This window comes from Myotis nattereri, assembly GCF_964212035.1.
Source record: "Myotis nattereri genome assembly, chromosome: 11".
NCBI classification, from domain to species: domain Eukaryota; kingdom Metazoa; phylum Chordata; class Mammalia; order Chiroptera; family Vespertilionidae; genus Myotis; species Myotis nattereri.
In genome coordinates, this window is record NC_138086.1 from 30,876,348 (window position 1) to 30,895,212 (window position 18,865).

Consider the following 18,865-nt stretch of genomic DNA (forward strand, 5'->3'; position numbering starts at 1 on the left):
ATGCCGCCATCTTGGTTTCCTGCATGATGCTTTTTAAAAAATGAGTTTCTTGCTGAAACCGGTTTGGCTCAGTAGATAGAGCGTTGGCCTGCAGACTGAGGGGTCCTGGGTTCGATTCCAGTCAGGGGCATGTGCCTGGGTTGCGGGCACATCCCCAGTGGGAGATGTGCAGGAGGCGGCTGATCGATGTTTCTCTCCGATCGATGTTTCTGGCTCTCTATCTCTCTCCCTTCCTCTCTGTAAAAAATCAATAAAATATATTTTAAAAAAAATAAAAAATGAGTTTCTGGAGCCCATGATTACATAAATAATAAAATTCATCTCCCACCTGCTTCTTCCTGAACCTATCATGCTGCATGTAAATGTAGAGAACTTTGTATTTTTAGCAGATATTTGTAAACATTGCCTTGGAAAAATCTGCTCTTAACCCTTTGAGTGCCAACCAATATCCTAGGAACTATGCTAAAATTGCCAAGGCATTTTTGCTGATTTTACAGCAGTTGAGGAAAAAAATTATGAATCGCAAGTAAATGAAGTTACATAATCAAAAACTTAAGGAAACCTTTACTACATTTGTTTTCATCTTTGACATATATTGTTTGCTGATTGTATTATAAACAAAACATATAATGTTAACACTGCAGGAGGAGCGCGCTCCCGGCACTTTTGGCGAAAGACAGGAGGAGCGCGATCACACTCCCCAGCACTCTAGGGGTTAAGACATAATTAATTCTTTCTAGTTATACAAATAACTATGTAGAAATATTTGACTTTTACAATTTACATAGGTCTTGTCACAAACATATGTGAAGTTTTATCATCATGATTTTACAGAGGCAGAAAGAGAGGTTCAGAGAAGACAATTGACATAAAGCTACACAGCCAGTAGGTAGAACTTTGTCACAAACTCATGACTTTTAAATCCAAAGCCCAGTTTCTTTCTTTTTTTAAAAAAATATATCTTTACTAGAGGCCCAGTGCATGAAATTCGTGCACAGGTAGGGTCCCTAGGCCTGGCCAGTGATAAGGGCCAATCAGGTTCCCCACCTCCCCGCCTCCTCCTCTCGCTGCCCACGCGCTGCCACTGTGTGGTTCCTTGCCTCCCTGCCTCCTCCTTCCCTTGCTCCCTCAGCACCCTGCTGCCTCTGCTGGTCACCCACCATGTTCCACACCGCCCCCTGGTGGTCAGCGCATGTCATAGCGAGCGAGCGAACTCTAGGTCTCCCGAACTCCCGAGGGGAAAATTTGCATATTAGCCTTTTATTATATAGGAGGATTGATTTCAGAAAGGGAGAGGGAGAGAGGAATATCAATGATGAGAGAGAATTATTGATCAGCTGCCTCCTGCACACCCCCTACTTTGGATTGTGCCTGCAACCCGGGCATGTGTTCTTGACTGGAATCAAATCTAGGACCCTTCAGTCTGAAGGCGGGCGGTCTATCCACTGAGCCAAATCAGCTAGAGCCCCAGTTTCTTTTTATTATGCCATTGAAATCAAGGGAAAAATCCTCCATGCACACAAAATACCAAACATTAGAGGGAAAACAAATAGTTTTGGTCTTGGCAAGAGAACTCCAATTAACAATCTGGCTAGCCTACCCTACAGTTAAAGTTCTGATGGCAGTTAGCCCTTGGTCACTGGTGTCCTGAGATGTGTTGCTTTCATGGCATAAAGAGTCAACTCTCCCCTCATATCTTCTACTTTTCATCTGCTCTACAGGCTGGTTTGAGTTACACCACGTTTATCAGTTGGTTTTAGGGTACAGTTACGTAAATACGTTTTAGCGTTAGTTTCTGACTTTCAGCATGGAGCAGAGGCCCACTAATCTGCTGCCGGGTGGTCTGCAAGTTCCTGAGAGACAGTGCTAAGGCTCCACGCAGGCTCTTGGTGAACCAACCACCAAGTCTGTTTTCTGACTCAGGTTGGCTGCTGGTGTCTATTATAGTTACTCTTTTTTTTTTTTTTTATAATTTTATTGATTTCAGAGAGGCAGGGAGAGGGAGAGAAAGACAGAAACATCAATGATGAGAGAGAATCATTGCTTGGCTGCCTCCTGCACGCCCCCCACTGGGGATCAAGCCCTGCAACTCGGGCATGTGCCCTTGACTGGAATCGAACCCGGGACCCTTCAGTCCGCAGGCCGATGCTCCATCCACTGAGCCAAACCAGCCAGGGCTATAGTTACTCTTTTTAAAATAACACATTAATTCTCCTAAGCTCCTGTAATGCAGACCTTCTTCAAAAGTTGGAGAGGACATAAATCTGAGCATCACTGGGATGTTCTGCACTGGGTGCAAGCCTGTTTCTCAGCCCAGCATCCTGGGGTAGTCATCCACCCACCAAGCTCAGATACACTGGCCGACAGTGCGTCTGCACTTTCCAGAGGAAATCCCTGAGATCTTGTCAATATTTTACAACACGCTCACACACATTCACACAATTTTACAGACTAAGTCTATTCAGCTGTGTTTTCTACTACTAGTATGTCAGGCACGTGGCAGGTGCTCAAGGAAAGAGTTCTAAATGGATTCTCAGCCTTCTGCTGGAATTCACATTTCATATCAGATACAAATCACCCAATTTTAATAGGTTTTTTTATTTGTAGAGAATTTTTATAAGTTTAAATGAGCCAAATTGCAGAATAATAGTTTTGCAGCTTCGTTTATGCAATTCAATAGTTTTTATTTTTTGACTGTAATATAGGCCTGGCCATACCATCTGGATTATGTATCTCTTGAAAATATCATTTATCTAAACATATAGTGGGATTCTTTCTAGTTCAAGAATTATTCACAGGGAAGTTATTGCCAATATTTCTAAAGTTGCAGGGAAAGAAAATTGTAGCAGCTATACATACTCTTGCCTGTGCACTGTGCTCTTTTCCTGAGAGGTAGAAACAATGGTTAAATGGTTAAGATGGTAAATCTTTTTATTACAATTAAAAAAAAGTACTTTAGACAGTGCTAGACATCTTCAGAGCAACTCTTGAAAAAAACAAAAACACCCGAGAGGCCCTCACAACCTCACTAGAGGCTCATTGCTAGAATACAATAAGATGAGCAGCTAGCTACTCCCATGTATACATCAGTCCTCTCTAATGGAAATATCTCATACACTGTGATCTTTGGTGAAGTTGGTTAGGCCAAGCTTTTTCACAGACCTTGCAAAAGCCCTTCATGATCTGGCCTCTATTTCCTTATGACCAACCAGAACTAGTTAGTGGTCTTTTTCAATTCCTTGAACAGGACTTCTTACCTTAGGTGGTCTCTGTGCCTCAGTTTTACCACTATTTTTCTTCTGCCCCACTCTTATTCATCCTTCAGAGCCAGCTTAAACATCATCTCTTTAGGGAGGCCTTCTCTAAACTCCCTACTGACGTTTGGGCCTCTTGCTATCGCTTTGGATCAATTCACCAACCCATCCACCCTCTCCTAGAAGTCTGGATTTTTCCTTTGTAGCATTTAATACTATTGTATTTACATAATTAGGTAACATTTCTTCCACAAGGCTTAAAGTCCTACCAGGCAGGGACTGTTTCTCTTGCTAATCACTGTATTATCAGGACCCCTGTACCTTGTATACAGCAGATACTTAATATTCTCTTACCAGGTATATACTCTATTAGATATTCTCAAAGGAGTGGGTGGAGAGGCACATAAAGTTTGAGCTTGGAGGTGGAGACAGTGGCTGAACAGCCAGAGATGAAAGACTTCAGGACTTATGGGGAAGCAAGAGAAAGTAATGAGACTAGTGTGCTTGCTTAATGTTTCCCTCCCTTTCCCAACACCCCACTCTCACCCCACACAAGCCATTCAGCAATAATCTATGCATTTATTTCTTTTTATATATATATATATATTTAAAAATGTTTTTATTGATTTTTAGAGAAAGGAAGGGAGAGGGAGAGAAACACTGATGAGTGAGAGAGCAACATCATTGATCGATAGCCTCCTCCATGCCCTCCACTGGGGATTGAGCCTACAACCAGGAATCCAATCCATGACCTCTTGGTTCCTGGGTCAGTGCTCGGCCTCTGAGCCACACCGGGGCTGCATTCATTTCTTTAGGGAATGTGGTAAACCTCAGATTACAAAACAAAGGCCAAAATAACTCTGCAGAATTAGAATGTGGTCAAGAAACTGGTCACACTTTAACTGGATCAGACTTCAACACCGAGCATTTGTGTTCCTCATTCAACATGGGGAAAGAGAATAAACTCTTGTTTCTGCTCTCAGTTGCAGAGGAGGAAGTTTCTCTTCGCATTGACAAACACTATTTCTTTTTTGCTGCTCTTTTTCCTTCTCCTTTCCTTGGTTTCCCCTTTCCTCGAAGTTTCTTCAGACGTCTCTGCTCCTCCTTGAAGTCCTGATGCTCGTCTCTGAATGGAGAGAGAAAAAAGCCAGGATTTTACAGATTGGAAAAGTACACCAATCTAGCACTGTTCCCTTATCCGTGGTTGGCAAACTACGGCTCGCGAGCCACATGCGGCTCTTTGGCCCCTTGAGTGCGGCTCTTCCTAAGCCTTAGAAGTACCCTAATTAAGTTAATAACAATGTACCTACCTATATAGTTTAAGTTTAAAAAATCTGGCTCTCAAAAGAAATTTCGATCGTTGTACTGTTGATATTTGGCTCTGTTGACTAATGAGTTTGCCGACCATGCCTTAGGTGGTTGTGGTAATTAATCCATGACTTCTACAAAGCACATGCTCAGCTTGGTGAACAGAAAGGATGGGGAGTCCCCAACATACAGATTCATTGTATTCCAAAAGTTCACTTCTAAATTACAGTTCCCCTTCAGAGAAATAATGACAGTTAATTCTTGGGCCAGCCCTGTAAACCTATGGAACTATGATACCACACTAATAATTACCCAAGTTTCCCTATTATACCAAGACAAAATACGAGAGGAGCAGAAAGTGGGTAAAAACTTCAATAGCTACACACAGACCCTGAGAATCCCAGGAATTAGCACCTACTACAAGGGAGAATAGTGTGGAGGAAGCTGACTTAATGGCAGTAGACAGTTCACAACAAAAGGCTCAGGCAGATGGGAGCCAAATCAGAAGACAGGTACTCTAGGGATCAAGGCAACCAGGACTATATGTACAAGCAGATGGGTATAAGATGAAGACTGCCCACGATGTGTAAAAATATCTGTATTCTGCAATCAAATACCTAGAGAACAGTGGTGTTTAAATATGTAAGCTCGGGAACCCATTCGAACCTGGTTTCAAATCACAGCTCCGCCATTTAGTAGCTGCGTGACCTTGGATAAGTGACCTTCCCTCTTTGAATCTTATTCTCTTGATCTGTAAAGTATGGACAATAATAGCATATGAATTAAATGTCACAGAGGGTTTTGCTGGCCAATTTTTAACTTCCTAGGCTGTTTTGAAATAGTGGTTTTATAGGGTATGTTGTTTCAGTCCATGAACATGATGGATACAACATACCTCTTTGGGATTAGCTATGATTGCCCCAAATAATCTATTCTCAACAGTGGCCAGAGTAATTCTTCTAAAATCCAAGTCACATCCTATCACTCCTTTCTTCACAGCCCTGCAAAAGGCTCCCCATCTCACCCAGAGCAAAAGCCAGAGTCCTTCCCACAGCCCTCAGAACCCTTCATGATCTGCCTGTAGTCCTACCGCTCACCCCTTGTTCCGTGCTGCTCCTGGAACACACCAGGTGCACATCTGCCTCAGGGCTTTGCTCTGCCCTTGCCTCTGTCTCGAAAGCTCTTCTCCAGGTTACGCTGGGCTCACTTATCACCTTCAAGTCTCAGCGTAAACCTCATCTTCTCAATGAGGCTAACCTTGACTATCCTGTTTAAGACTGTGATCTACCTGCTCCCCACTCACCCAGTGCCCTCTCAGCACCCTTGATCCTGCCCAGCCTGCTCCACTATTTTTCTTTCCACAGATGTCCAACTTTGTAACATACCACATAATTATTTACTGTTTTTCCGCCTCTTCTACATTCCCTTCCCCATTCCCATCCACCCCCAGCCAGAAAGAAAGCTTCAAAGGCAAGGGGTCTTTGTCTCCGTTGATGAAATGGCCCAAGTACCTGCTAGACTGAATGGGTCACTGTTTTTGAGAATCTGTGCTTCCCTCCCCCTTGCAGGCTTGGAGTAATATTTTATTTATTGTAAATTGTCTAGTTTCATCCTGCCTTTTGCCACAGCAGGTGAGGAACCATTTACATGAAAATAATTATGCTTTTCTATGGATAACGAAATGCTAAGTGTTTTTTCCCTGTCCCCAAAGATAGGCAAGGCTTTATTTTTCAAACAAATGGAGAGTGGCAGCAAATAGGTACATTAAGTAGCTGAATGTGATTTTGTTATGGGTTTTAATTTTCTATTCAGGAGATCTGCCTTCCAGTGATATTTTCTTTTCAGTCATAATAAAATTAATTTTTATTTTCTGAGCCCAGGCTAATGGCAAGGGAAACTGTCCCCAAAGCAATACCAGAAGTTCAAATATGCATGGATTATAATCTGTAATAATATATTAACTAAGAAAATCTATCCTATTTGTTCACTGTGGCTCCCTTGTGCCCATCATAAGTGCCCACATGTGGAAGGTACTTCAAAAAATATCTGTTGGATAAATGAATGCAGCTATCTGGAATGAACTAGTAATTTTATTACATTAAAGTGAACAGTCCCAAATTAAATTTTGTTTTGTTGCCCTAGGCAGGTATTTGATATATTTTATTTCGAGAGTTGTATAGTGTTCTGAGCTCCCACTTCCTATACATCCTCAAACATACAAATGCAGGAAAGAGCCTACTACTTTTACTATTATACATTATTATTCTATTTTAATAGCTTACATATTACAATTAAAGGTGAACTACACCTCATTTAGACCATGTTAGCATATTAAAAAGTGTACCAACTAAAAATGCCAGAAAAGGGTGGAAGGCAATAAGAACTCCAACAAAACTGCCACCAGGGAAGAAATGAGGTTGCCCCACACCAGCTAGGAAGCAGATCGACCAGCAGGAACCTGCTCAATGTTTGGACCAGTTATGCTCTTGACCAATTAAACATCTCTCGATAGCTCAGTATCTAGTCAATGTTAAGTCACATTATGGACATAATTAACTTATGTCTTCCAATAAGTGCATGTTTCCCTTTATTTTTGGTAGGACCATCATGGATATATATATTTGTTAATCCTCACCCGAGGATATTTTTTTCCATTGATTTTTCAGAGAGAGTGAAAGAGAGGGAAGGGGGAAGAGGGTGTGTGAGAGAGCTACATCGACTGGTTGCCTCCCATACACGCGCCAATTGGGTGGACTGAGCCAGCAACCAAGGTACTTGCCCTTCACTTAGAATCGAACCCGTGACTGCTCTAACCACTGAGCACCCGGCCAGGGTCCCATCATGAATATTTTGAAAGCCTCCCTCCCCTCCCCCCTCCCCCCAAACTATCTTTTAGACTAGCTGGTCACGATTATAAGAACCACAAAACTATAAAGATGGAAAGGCTATTTTTCCCCCCTTTTCTGATCTACTGCAATAATCCCTCACTGGTTGCTCTTTGTTTTTTTGTCATTACCTGTAGAGGCCATAAAAACGCAGTATCCCCATGAGCGCAAAGTAAGTGTTGTGATTTGGATACCAGTCATATGTCTCCTTCCTCTTGGCCAAAGGCTGCTCACTAAACAGTTTCACCACTTTCATGGATTTGGAATCAGTAGGCCTGGCAACTTCACCAAATAGCCGGGCACTCAGGCGAGTCATGCGCAAGGCATATTCTGAAAGTGAAGACATTTCTGGGGCAGGAGGGAGAAAGAGTCCCTAAAGGAAATGAGAAGACAAATGGGTTAGTGTTAGACATTCACAGATTACTGAATGAACACTTTAGAAAGCGAAAACACAGCAAGTCATACGTGATTCTGTCCGTGTTGTTGGCAGGACATGCCTTGGAGCTGAGAACATCCACAGTCCAAGTGGCTATTTCCTTTCATGTTTTATATTTGCAATTTTTATATTTGGTGTTCATATACTATCGCTCTTGCTCTATGCCCTTTTCTACAATGAACTATTTTGTGATTCAATAAGTTATGGTCAGTTTACCTATTTGTAGGCTAGATGAGGGCAGAGAAACAAGATTTCCTACCACAGTATTATTATACCTTCAAAAACACCCACCTAAGCAGTCTACAGAATAAATATGCTGACTGCTTGCCATCTAAAGGTTTAATCATGGCAGAGAAATAATTATGCTGTTGTCTTTATTATCAGCCCTTTGAACACTGATCTCCTCAAGGGCTCCAGATGGCTGCGAACTGCTAATGAGTTATGAGGTCATTTAGCCTCGAGGTTGCTGGATTGAATTCTGCTTAGAGACTGAGAGCCATTTGGGAAAAACAAAGATAGTGGTCTTACAGAAATATAGTGACGAGCTCAAAAGATTCATTTTATTCCCGAATAGAGGGCACTTGTGAATTGTGATATTGCTTATCTTCCATCTTCTATATTCTGCTTTAATGCAAACTAGCTAAGTCTTATTAGCTGAAAACAGTAACTTGTTCTTCAGAGGTGTGGGAAGCCACCGCATGCCAACACTGTCATGAGCATGCATCAAGGAATGCAGGACGCTGATGGACCTTGAGCGTTAGCAGGGCTTATGCTAGGCACCGACTGTTCATGTTGAGATAGTGGTGTCTCAAAGCAATCTCCTGACCTGATAGCCTCCAAGTAAATGTTTACTGGACCTTACTGATCTTTACTGACCTTTGAGACTGTCTGTCTGCTGCTTGTTTGCCGTGCTTTACTGAGGGTAAGATGTGTATCTAAAACTGAATAAGAAGCGGACTGCCCTAGCCGGTTTGGCTCCATGGATAGACCATCGGCTTGCAGACTGTAGGGTCCCAGGTTCGATAACAGTCAAGGGTACAAGCCCAGGTTGCGGGCTCGATCCCCAGTAGGGGGCGTGCAGGAGGCAGCTAATTAGTGAGTCTCTCATTATTGATGTTTCTATCTGTCTCTCCCTCTCCCTTCCTCTCTGAAATCAATAAAAATATATATTTTTTAAAAAAGCAGACTAGGCCAGGACTCAGTGAGCCTCTTCATGAAAGAGGTTCCATCTGCCTCCCCCCGCCCCACCACCACCAATGCCGCCTTTTTTTTTTTAAAATATTTTATTGATTTTTTTACAGAGAGGAAGGGAGAGGGATAGAGAGTCAGAAACATCAATGAGAGAGAAACATTACGATCAGCTGCCTCTGCACACCTCCTTCTGGGGATATGCCCGCAACCAAGGTACATGCCCTTGACCAGAATCAAACCTGGGACCTTTCAGTGGATGCTCTATCCACGGAGTCAAACCAGTTAGGGCCCCAATGCCTTCTAAATTCATATTTCTTGTATAGCATTTTCATTTGGGCATCGGCCCCTCCTTCAGATCCTGAACCTAGCCATGCAGGTCGAGGCAAGAGGGATAGAATGTTCAAATAGGTATATAAATGGTATCTGTAATATGCAGAAATCATAGCTAAAATATCAAAAATTACATAGGTGATACATAAAAACCAAGAATGCTCTGGTGAAATAACTATCTTATTCCATTCCAGTTAAATGTAGGTAACTATTGGCAGAATATGCTAATTTGACATTTTTGTACATAGTGAGATGAGAATCTATGCTAAGAGACCATCTTGGGGGATAGTTCAGCTGGGATAAAAAGGAGTTGATCTCCAAACAGGAAAATGTCATAAACCTGTCTTGAAAAAAAGGTGGAAAAATAGACAAAAAACCCCTCCTAAACAGGAAGGGTGTTAAGTACATTTCAAAATATCTAGTGCAAGAAAAACAAAACCAAAAATCAGTGTTTAAATTAAGGAATATTTAATGTGTATGTCAAGATCCATTGAAAGAGCAGAGACTGGCCTCAAACCAATTTAAGAATTATCAATCTCAAACCATTTATCATTCTGAAACCAACCAAGCAATCTTGGGCCAATAGTGCCACCTGAAGGCCAGCAAAGGGACAACTGTTAGATCCAAGATTCCTTTGCCTTCCCCTGACCCCCCAAACCAGGGACCTGTGCAAGTCTTGCTGTTTCTTTTTCCTTTTCCTTTTAGTTCCCAGATTCACTTCTCTCCCAACTCTTCCTTCATTATCTGGATGGGGATGAGTTGGGGTTATATTTTCATCAATGAGAGAAAAAGGTCATTAACTGTTTAACACAGTGATTTTCAAACTGTGTGCCGCAAGAGTTTGTAAAACATGCAATATCTGACTACTTAGTCAGGGACACTGACTTCTTTTCCTTTATTTAATTTTTTCGTATATGTCCTGAATTTTCATAAGGTGCCCTATACACACATTTGCTACTAAAAATTGAAATAGCACATCAAAAAACTTGTTACAACTCAAGTTTTTGAAAACCAGAGAATCTAGTTAATGCACCCTGCACTAATCATGTTGTAGCCAAACCATCCAATGTATTCTGTCTTACATTTCTTCCATACAAGTTACTTGGTTCTCATTCTTGATGTTGGGTTTCATCTTACTGACTTCAGGCTTCTAAAACACAATGACAACATTCAGACCTATTAGTGCTTCTTTGGGTCAAATAAAAAATGAACTGAAGTATATTGAAGTCATTTAAATGCAATCTAAATTGATTCCTGGTATCAAGGTAGACAAGAAAAAGACCATCACAGAACTTCTATCATAGGTGATCTAAATATTAGTATACAGTCTATCCTAGCAGAGTAGTTTGCCTAAGCTGCTGCATAATGACTTAAAATTACTAGCAAGAAAAAAAAAAGTACGAGAACAAGGTTTATGTCCAAATCGACTCCATGTTATAATTCTCCATGATATTATATTATCAGAAGGATCTCCATGATATAGGCAATGACAGCTACATGTAAATCTTCTGAATCTTGATTCAATCTCAAGTTTCCTCTCCTGTAGGTCTTTTTTAAGCAAAGATCTAATAACTTGTAACATCCTTTCTTTCAGAACAGTTCCTCACTCCACGTCATCTCCTATATAGCATGCCCTGATTCAGCCCCAGTCCAACCCCTTTAAGTTTTTTTCTGTCCTGCTGTTGGGGTGAATGTTTTGGTGGAAGGGAAGGGAGTTTTGTAGTAGGGCTGAGAGTCAAGTTACTAAGTCCTTTGCTAGTACTTGAGTGCCAGCTGAATCTTCTTCACAGGGAATCTGAGAAGACTCCGGGGTCCAAGGTGGGTTATTGGGAGTCAGTCACAGCCTGAAGTTCCTCCTGAATTCCATCTCCAAAGAGTTCAAGCAGAAAGTGATGCTCAAAACTCTCAAATTGCTACAGAGTCCCTCTTTTCCTTTAGGTTGTCAAATAAAATGACAACAGTCAACACAATAGCTGTCCGGTGTGGGTGAATCAAAATTATACCTATTTTTTTTTATCAGATTGGCAAAAAAAATACATATTTTGGTGTGCCACAGAATTTTAGTAATTAATGTGTGCCATGAAATGAAAAAGGTTGAAAACCGCTGGTTTAATGTATAAACAGAAAATAGTTAGCAAGTTAGTGCTTTAAACCTCTAAAGGCCTTGCAAATTTTGTGCACTGGGCCTCTAGTAGCTTATAAATCAAAAGGTCTCACTAGAATCCATTGGAATGTGATTATATCACAAAATCCAAGTCCTCAAACTTTTATGATGGAGAAAGGGAATAAACCTTTTCAAACCTGAATCTCTTACTAGGAATAGAGAACCACTTGCTAAATAGAAGGAAACTGAAAATGGTTATAATTATCAATTACTGCTTTGTAGTCTCCTTCCACATACCCCGTATGTGTCTGATTAAGAATGGCATAGGAACTTGATGTTCTTTTTTTCCCCCCCACATAGGCTAAAACAGCTTAAAAGTTTTGCTGTCCATAAATATTGGTTCTAATCCTGGCAAACTGCCACTTTTTACTAGCCTTAAGTTTTTAAAAAATTCAAATGCCATATTTAGGACTTTTTAGGGCCTTGCTATGCCTTTTTATGGATTCCTTCCATTTTATTTTTTTAAAAAAATCTGATGACCTTGTTAAAGGCATTAAAGTAAAAGGCAAATATTTTACATGTCAATTAGATTTTTATTCACATGAAGCCATTCTAAGAGGTACAGTTAAATCACTTTTCTTTAAATGTGAACTAAATAAAACAGTATCATGAAGGAAAATTAACTGGAGTTAAAAATGGTAAGCAAAAAACAAATTACTCAAACATATTAGGCCCACATAAGGAAATTCCCATATTTTTACTTTGGCATAAAAGGCAAGTTTGATTTTTTTTCTGATACTTCTAATGCACTGCAAAGGTCAGGTTCAATGTTTATTTCAATACTGGTTTCGAATTAGGTTTGCCTTTTTTCTTTGAAAAGTGCTGGAGTTCTTAACTTGGATATCCCTTGGCGTGGTGAATCCTGTGGAACTTTAAAAATGTATGCTGAATCGTTCGTGTGCGTGTGTGTAAATCTTGCTGGGGAGCGCTTTCTCCAGTTTCTCAAAAACCAGTGGTTAGAGGAGAGCTCCAGCTCTGGAGCTGAGAATCTGGGTGGAATTTTGCCTCTGCGCTTTCATGGCCTAACGTGTTAGTAGTAGGCACTGCACTCCTGGCCTGCGTGTTCTCATCTGCTACATGAGGACCGTTACACTGCCTCCTGCGTAGTGAGGCTGGCCACAGAACTCACGGCCCAGCGCCCGCCCTCATCATCAGCTGGTCCCAAGGAACTCACACGCTGTGCACACGTGTTTTACAGGGAAACTATCTAAACACAATGCTTTCTTATTTTTAAAGCCCGGTACTGATCATTTCACTGGGTCTCAGAGACATCAACGGCTCTGGATATACACTGAGTGGCCAGATTAGTATGACCACCTGACCTTTGTAGGCAAATTAGCTATAATTTCGCGCTGAAGTTGCTAGAGGGCCAGATCATTATAAATAGGGAAGCAGGTTGTTTACCACGACAGAAGTGACTTTTTTCTGAAGATATGGGTAAGCAACGCGATTTATCAGCTTTTGAATGTGGGATATTCTGTATATCAGCTTTTTTCAGTTTAACAAGAACATCCCCCAAACCCTCCAACTGACTGGATCACACCTGCCTGTGATGGAAGGAACCGTGTCACCAGACGTCGAATCGGCAGGGTATTTCGCGAATATTTTTCTTAAATATCTATTATATTTTACTCAAGCTGCTAACAAAATTAATCTGCATACCCCACACAAAGCTACGGTGCAAAAAGCCATCCGGTGAGCAAAGAAACGGAGTCTTGAAAGCTCCCTAATCAAGAAGACAGTAACTGCGCCGGAGAGGAAACTAGGCTAGCGTCCTTAGTTTAGAAAATCCCCCAATTTTCGCAGGAAAAGGCCAAGTTGTTTGTATGATACCGGTGAACCTTCCAAGCTGCTTAAAAATGAAATTGTCTCTTTCTGTTCTCGGCGACCCTACAAAGTTGTGGACCCCAACCCTCCCCCTCCCCGCCGTCCCCCCAGGCCCCTACAGCCACCGCCCATACCACTCTACAGACCCCCACAAAGTCACGGACAGCCTTACCCAGTGGTGACCTTCCTCTCCCACGCGCCCTTCCACCGGAAGTCCCGCCCCCAACCCGGCTCCAAGTCTCGCCAGAAACCGCTGCGGAGAGCAGTAGAGAAACGAAAGCTGGGGGCTAGAGGGGAACCCTAGTGGAAGACCCGGAGCTACTAGCGCCAGACCTGGCGCCTGCGCAGTGAGGCTAGCTCCTCCGGCGTGCGGAGCAGTGAGGACTAGGTGGTCGGGGTAAGGAAGGAAGATTAGCTTTCCTGTAAGGTCCTGCGAGGTTCGCTAATCTTGTTTTGCTGGAAGTGGCTACGCAGCTGCCCCCCAGATCTCTGAAGCAGTGGCTATTGTGTGTGCCTTGTGGTGGAAGATGAAATGCACTTTCTTTTTTCTTTTCCTCTTCTTTTGGTGTTACTCTCTTTTCATCCATCCTAAGCCTTGACTCTAGGGAGTGAAGTCTTCGGCTCCACATGGGGTGCCATACACCTGTCCTTCCGCCTACCTACTCATCCTCTAATAGGCAATTAGTATCACCTGCAGGAGGCCATTCTTGGTACTCCCTTCCTGGATTAGGGGCGCTGTTTGGAGCCCTTTGTGGCCCTCTTCCTCAACTGGCCTGGATGCTTCTTTCAGGGACAGAGATGGGATATTTATCTGACTCCTCAGTCGTCACCCAGATCCGCTTTGCAGATAGTAGAAATTCAATAGGTATTTCTTTTCATATTAAATTTACTTTCAAGCAAGCCGCATCCATACTGTATGAAACATTTATTGAACATGTACTTATTTTCTGAGAATTATTCAAGGCCTTTCGTAAATATTCTAAAATAAATAAATAAATAAATAAATATTCTAAAATGTACCCTAGAGCCCTAGCTGGTTTGGTTCAGTGGTTAGAGCGTCAGCCTGTGGACTGAAGGGTTCCAGGATCGATTCTGGTCAAGGGCACATGCTGGGGTTGTGGGCTCAATCCTCAGTAGGGGGTGTGCAGGAGGCAGCCAATCAAAGATTCTGTCTCATCATTGATGTTTCTACCTCTCTCCCCATCTCCCTTCCGCTCTGAAAGTAATAAAAAAATATGTTAAAAAAATTAAAATAAATATATTTTAAAAAATTGATGTTAGAGAAAGGAAGGATGGAAAGAGAGAAACATCAATTGGCTGCCTCCCACACATGCCCTTATTGGGGATTGAACCCACCACCTTCTGGTGTAGGGGATGATGCTCCAACCAACTGAGCCACACTGGCCAGGGCTGTATTTGTTTTTTCTCTTTTCACCCAGTTATTATTTGTGTTATCAGTATGTTTGTGAATCTCTGTAAGCTACCATAACTCTTTAAATTAAAAAAAATTACCATAACTCTCTTTTAAAACATAGTAAAGTATAGAGTTACAGGTGGCCATGTGCTCTGGGCACGTTGCACTATGACTCTCTTTAGGTCATGTTAATGGGGTTCATATTAGTTTCCTGAGCCTGCTGTGGCTTAAAATATCAGAGCTTTATTCTCTCACCATTCTGGAGGCCAGAAGTCCAAAATCAGTATCACTGGACCAAAATCAATGCTCTCTGCAGAGGCTCTAGGGCAAAATCAGTTCTTTGACTCTTCCAGCTTCATTGACTTGGAGTCCTATCACTCCAGTCTTCAAGGCTAGCATTTTCAAATTTCTTTCTCCTTCCTCTTCACATCACCTTCTCCTCTTATGTGGGTCAGATCTCCTAATGCCTCCCTTTTACAGGGATACATGTAAATGCATTGGTTAATACAGGATAATCTCCCCGCCTCAGATCCTTAATTTATTCATATATGCAAAGGTCCTTTTTCTAGATATAGTAGTATAGATTCAGGGATTAGGACCTGATAAATTTGGGGGAAATTTTTCAGTTTACCACAGAGTTGGAAACAGCAAGCTTGTGATATTGGTTCAGAAGCTGGCCAATGGAAAAATGTGAATAGTAGGGTGGGCAAACTAACAAAACAGTAAATTTTAACCTCCTATGAACACTGACTTCTAGACCTCAGTTGTTCCTTATCCCTTCAAGCTAAGGTTTCTTTTTTTTTCTAATATATTTTATTGATTTTTTACAGAGAGGAAGGAAGAGGAATAGAGAGTTAGAAACATCGATGAGAGAGAAACACCGATCAGCTGCCTCCTGCGCACCCCTCACTGGGGATGTGCCGGCAACCCAGGTACATGCCCTTGACCGGAATCGAACCTGGGACCCTTCAGTCTGCAGGCCGATGCTCTATCCACTGAGCCAAACTGGTTAGGGCAGGACACTTCTTATAATCAGGGATTGCCTTACATATTTCTATTTTCTATAGCTCAGTGTTTTAAAATTGTGGGTTATGATTCATTAGTTGGTTATAAAATCAATTTAGTGGGTTGTGACCAGCATTAAAGACATCAGAATAGAGGATATCAGAGTGTATCACATGTAGTAAGGGTAATTATTGTTTCATGAAACAATGTGTATGTGTGTATGGGATCATAATTGAAAATATACTTCTTACTCTAGGTTGTGGTGAAATAGCCTCTTCTGTAAGCAGTTTCATTATCCATCATATTGTATGGCACATATTCCTTGCCATTAGATAGAGCAAGAATTAAAGTTCATATCAACTTCAAGTTCTTATCGTGTGACATAGTCCAAGGTGTGGGTGGATATTTACTCTTTTAAGTAAATTAATTTACAGATTCCCAATGAATACTCTTTCCTAGAATTGTGTAGGTCAGTGATGGCGAACCTATGACACACGTGTCAGAGGTGACAGGCGAACTCATTTTTTTGGTTGATTTTTCTTTGTTAAATGGCATTTAAATATATAAAATATCAAAAATATAAATCTTTGTTTTACTATGGTTGCAAATATCAAAAAATTTCTATATGTGACACGGCACCAGCATTAATTTAGGGTTTTTCAAAATGCTGACACGCCGAGCTCAAAAGGTTCGCCATCACTGGTGTAGGTTCTTCTCTTGTACTTCTGCGTTTACAATAGTTATTTTCTCACTTTACCAAAGACAGGTATATCTCTCATCCAGGGTGTAGAATCTTCCATGACAAACCGAGGACAGTTCAACATGCTTTGGGGGAAGCTTCCTTTACTGATCAGTGAAGGCACTATACGCTCTTAGGCTTCTTGTCTTTTCCTGGGTGAAGTATGGCTGTTAGAAACATGGTAATTGGATATTTGTTGTGCTTTTCTGAAGTCAGATATACTGTGTGAGTGTGAGTATGGGAGTAAATTTCCTTTAATCATCATGTCTCTTCCATCCTCTGTGGTTAAGAAGTGCATTGTTACTGGAGAGAGTGGTGAGAGAAAACAAAGCCAGCACTGAAGAAAATATTGAACCCTCAGTTTCCCTTCCAACATATTTAAATACAAGCTTTTTTTTTTCCAGCTATTTTCAATACTTATCTATAGTATGTGTCATTATCTGGGAAGAAAAGCATCTTTGAAGAGCTGAAGTAGCAGAGGTTAGTGTTAGTGGTTATTTTAAATGCAAAATGGATTATTTTAGGATACTTTCATATTTTTCATGTTAAATGGAATAATAATCTATAAAAAAGTCAACAATTTTATTTTAAGTTTGGTATGTGTTACTCAATAAAAGTTAAAACATACTATGAAAATCATTGATACAGTTAACCAAATCTCCACCCTTCCCGCCTCCTTTCCAGGCATAAGATTGGAGTGCATTTTATGGCAATCTTGGGGTTGGGTAAGGCCATGTGACTCTTTCTGGCCAGTGAGTTATGAACAGAAGTGAAATGTCACCTTCACCCATGTGAAATTCTCCAGAACTTTCTTTTCCTTCTGGCACAGAGGGTCGTTGCTCCCTCATCCTGGATCCCTGAGTGATTATGAGGAGCAGATTCTGTTCTGCCAGACACAATGTGCATGTAGCTTAGGTTATAAAGGAACTTTGTTGTTGTAAATCATACAATTTTATTGTTTGTTATCCTGCCTGATTCTGCACTGATCAATTTTAACAGCATATACTTTAAAAAATAATTTCATTGATTTTTAGAGAGAGAGGGGAAGGGAGAGGAAGAGAGAGAAAAACATTGATGTGAAAGTGTAGCATCACACAACTGCCTCCTGCAGCCCCCCACTGGGGATCTAGCCTACAATCCAGGCATGTGCCCTAACCAGGAATTAGACCGGCAACCCTTTGGTGCACGGATGATGCTCAACCAAGTGAGCTACACCGGCCAGGGCTTACTAGTAACGGCATATACTTTTATTCTTCATATGATACGGAATTTTTGGAATGGAACCTGAATTCTTTGTCCCCCGGAGTAGAAGAATATCTATAGACAGAAGGTGGGACAGCAAAGATGGAAATTTATTAAAGAAAAGTACAGACTCCCACATGGGGAGGGGGAAAGAGTCCCACAGAATGAACTCTCATGTAGGGAGGGGGAAAGGGTCTCACTGAGTTCCTTTTCCCTATGGCTTATAAAAGCTGCAGATTTTGATGCCTTGATATCCCCTCTGATTGGTCACTATTCCCCTACTCCTAGGCTCAAAGGTCAAACCTCACATGGGACATATGAGGTTCTCCCTTCCTCCTTCCTTATTGTTTTCCTATTCCCTTTGGGCTTTCTCCTTCTCTTTCTGGATGAAGGGCTTCCTTCTCTTTATTTTGTAAATATAGACCTTTTGCTGTTCCCAGCTCCCTCATTCTATGGAAATATGCCTGTTGCAGCTTTTCAGCTTCCCTATTCTATGGAAATATACCTTCTGCTGCTCTGCAGCCCTGTGCTTCTTCCATGGTCCTCTTAATTTACAAAATTTCTAAAATTTCCAAAACCTGTCTTGTTTTACCCCTAAATTCCTGTTTAAATTAATTGCAGGTGTGAGCGCCAGGCGGGACTGTAGCAGGTGCGGGAGCCAAGAATTTTCAGTAACCACCAGAGGCTTGTCCTGATAATAGCAACCCTAGAGATCGTGAGGAATCAAATAGAAAGGGTTCAAGTAGGCACTAAAGCAGTACAAAGGAGCCCTGGCTCGTTTTGCTCAGTGGATAGAGCCTGTGGACTAAAGGGTCCTGGGTTTGATTCTGGTCAAGGGCACATGCCCGGGTTTTGGGCTTGATCCCCAGTTTGGGGCGTGCAGGAGACAGGCACCCTGTTGGGGTCCAGCCCAGCAGGTCCAGGGGTTCCCAAAGGTGTGGACGGAGTCGGCGAAGAAGGAATGACATGGAGACAGCGTTCAGTTGATCAGCATAATGAGGTTCTTTTTTTATCCTCCTATATCATCTATTTATACCATTTGATCCTATTAGCATGCCTCTATAATCACA

The 18,865-nt window shown here is 41.6% G+C and overlaps 1 protein-coding gene across 1 annotated transcript; it reads right to left on the reverse strand.

Moving 5' to 3' along the window:
* Positions 1-3,856: 3,856 nt before the first annotated feature.
* Positions 3,857-13,611, reverse strand: MRPS33 (mitochondrial ribosomal protein S33). Its single transcript, XM_081102399.1, has 3 exons — positions 13,568-13,611; positions 7,579-7,820; positions 3,857-4,380 (listed from the first exon to the last, which is right to left on the reverse strand). The coding sequence occupies exons 2-3, from the start codon at positions 7,791-7,793 to the stop codon at positions 4,275-4,277; spliced, it is 321 nt and encodes a 106-aa protein (XP_080958525.1). The 5' UTR covers positions 7,794-7,820; positions 13,568-13,611; the 3' UTR covers positions 3,857-4,274.
* Between the last annotated feature and the right edge of the window lie 5,254 nt (positions 13,612-18,865).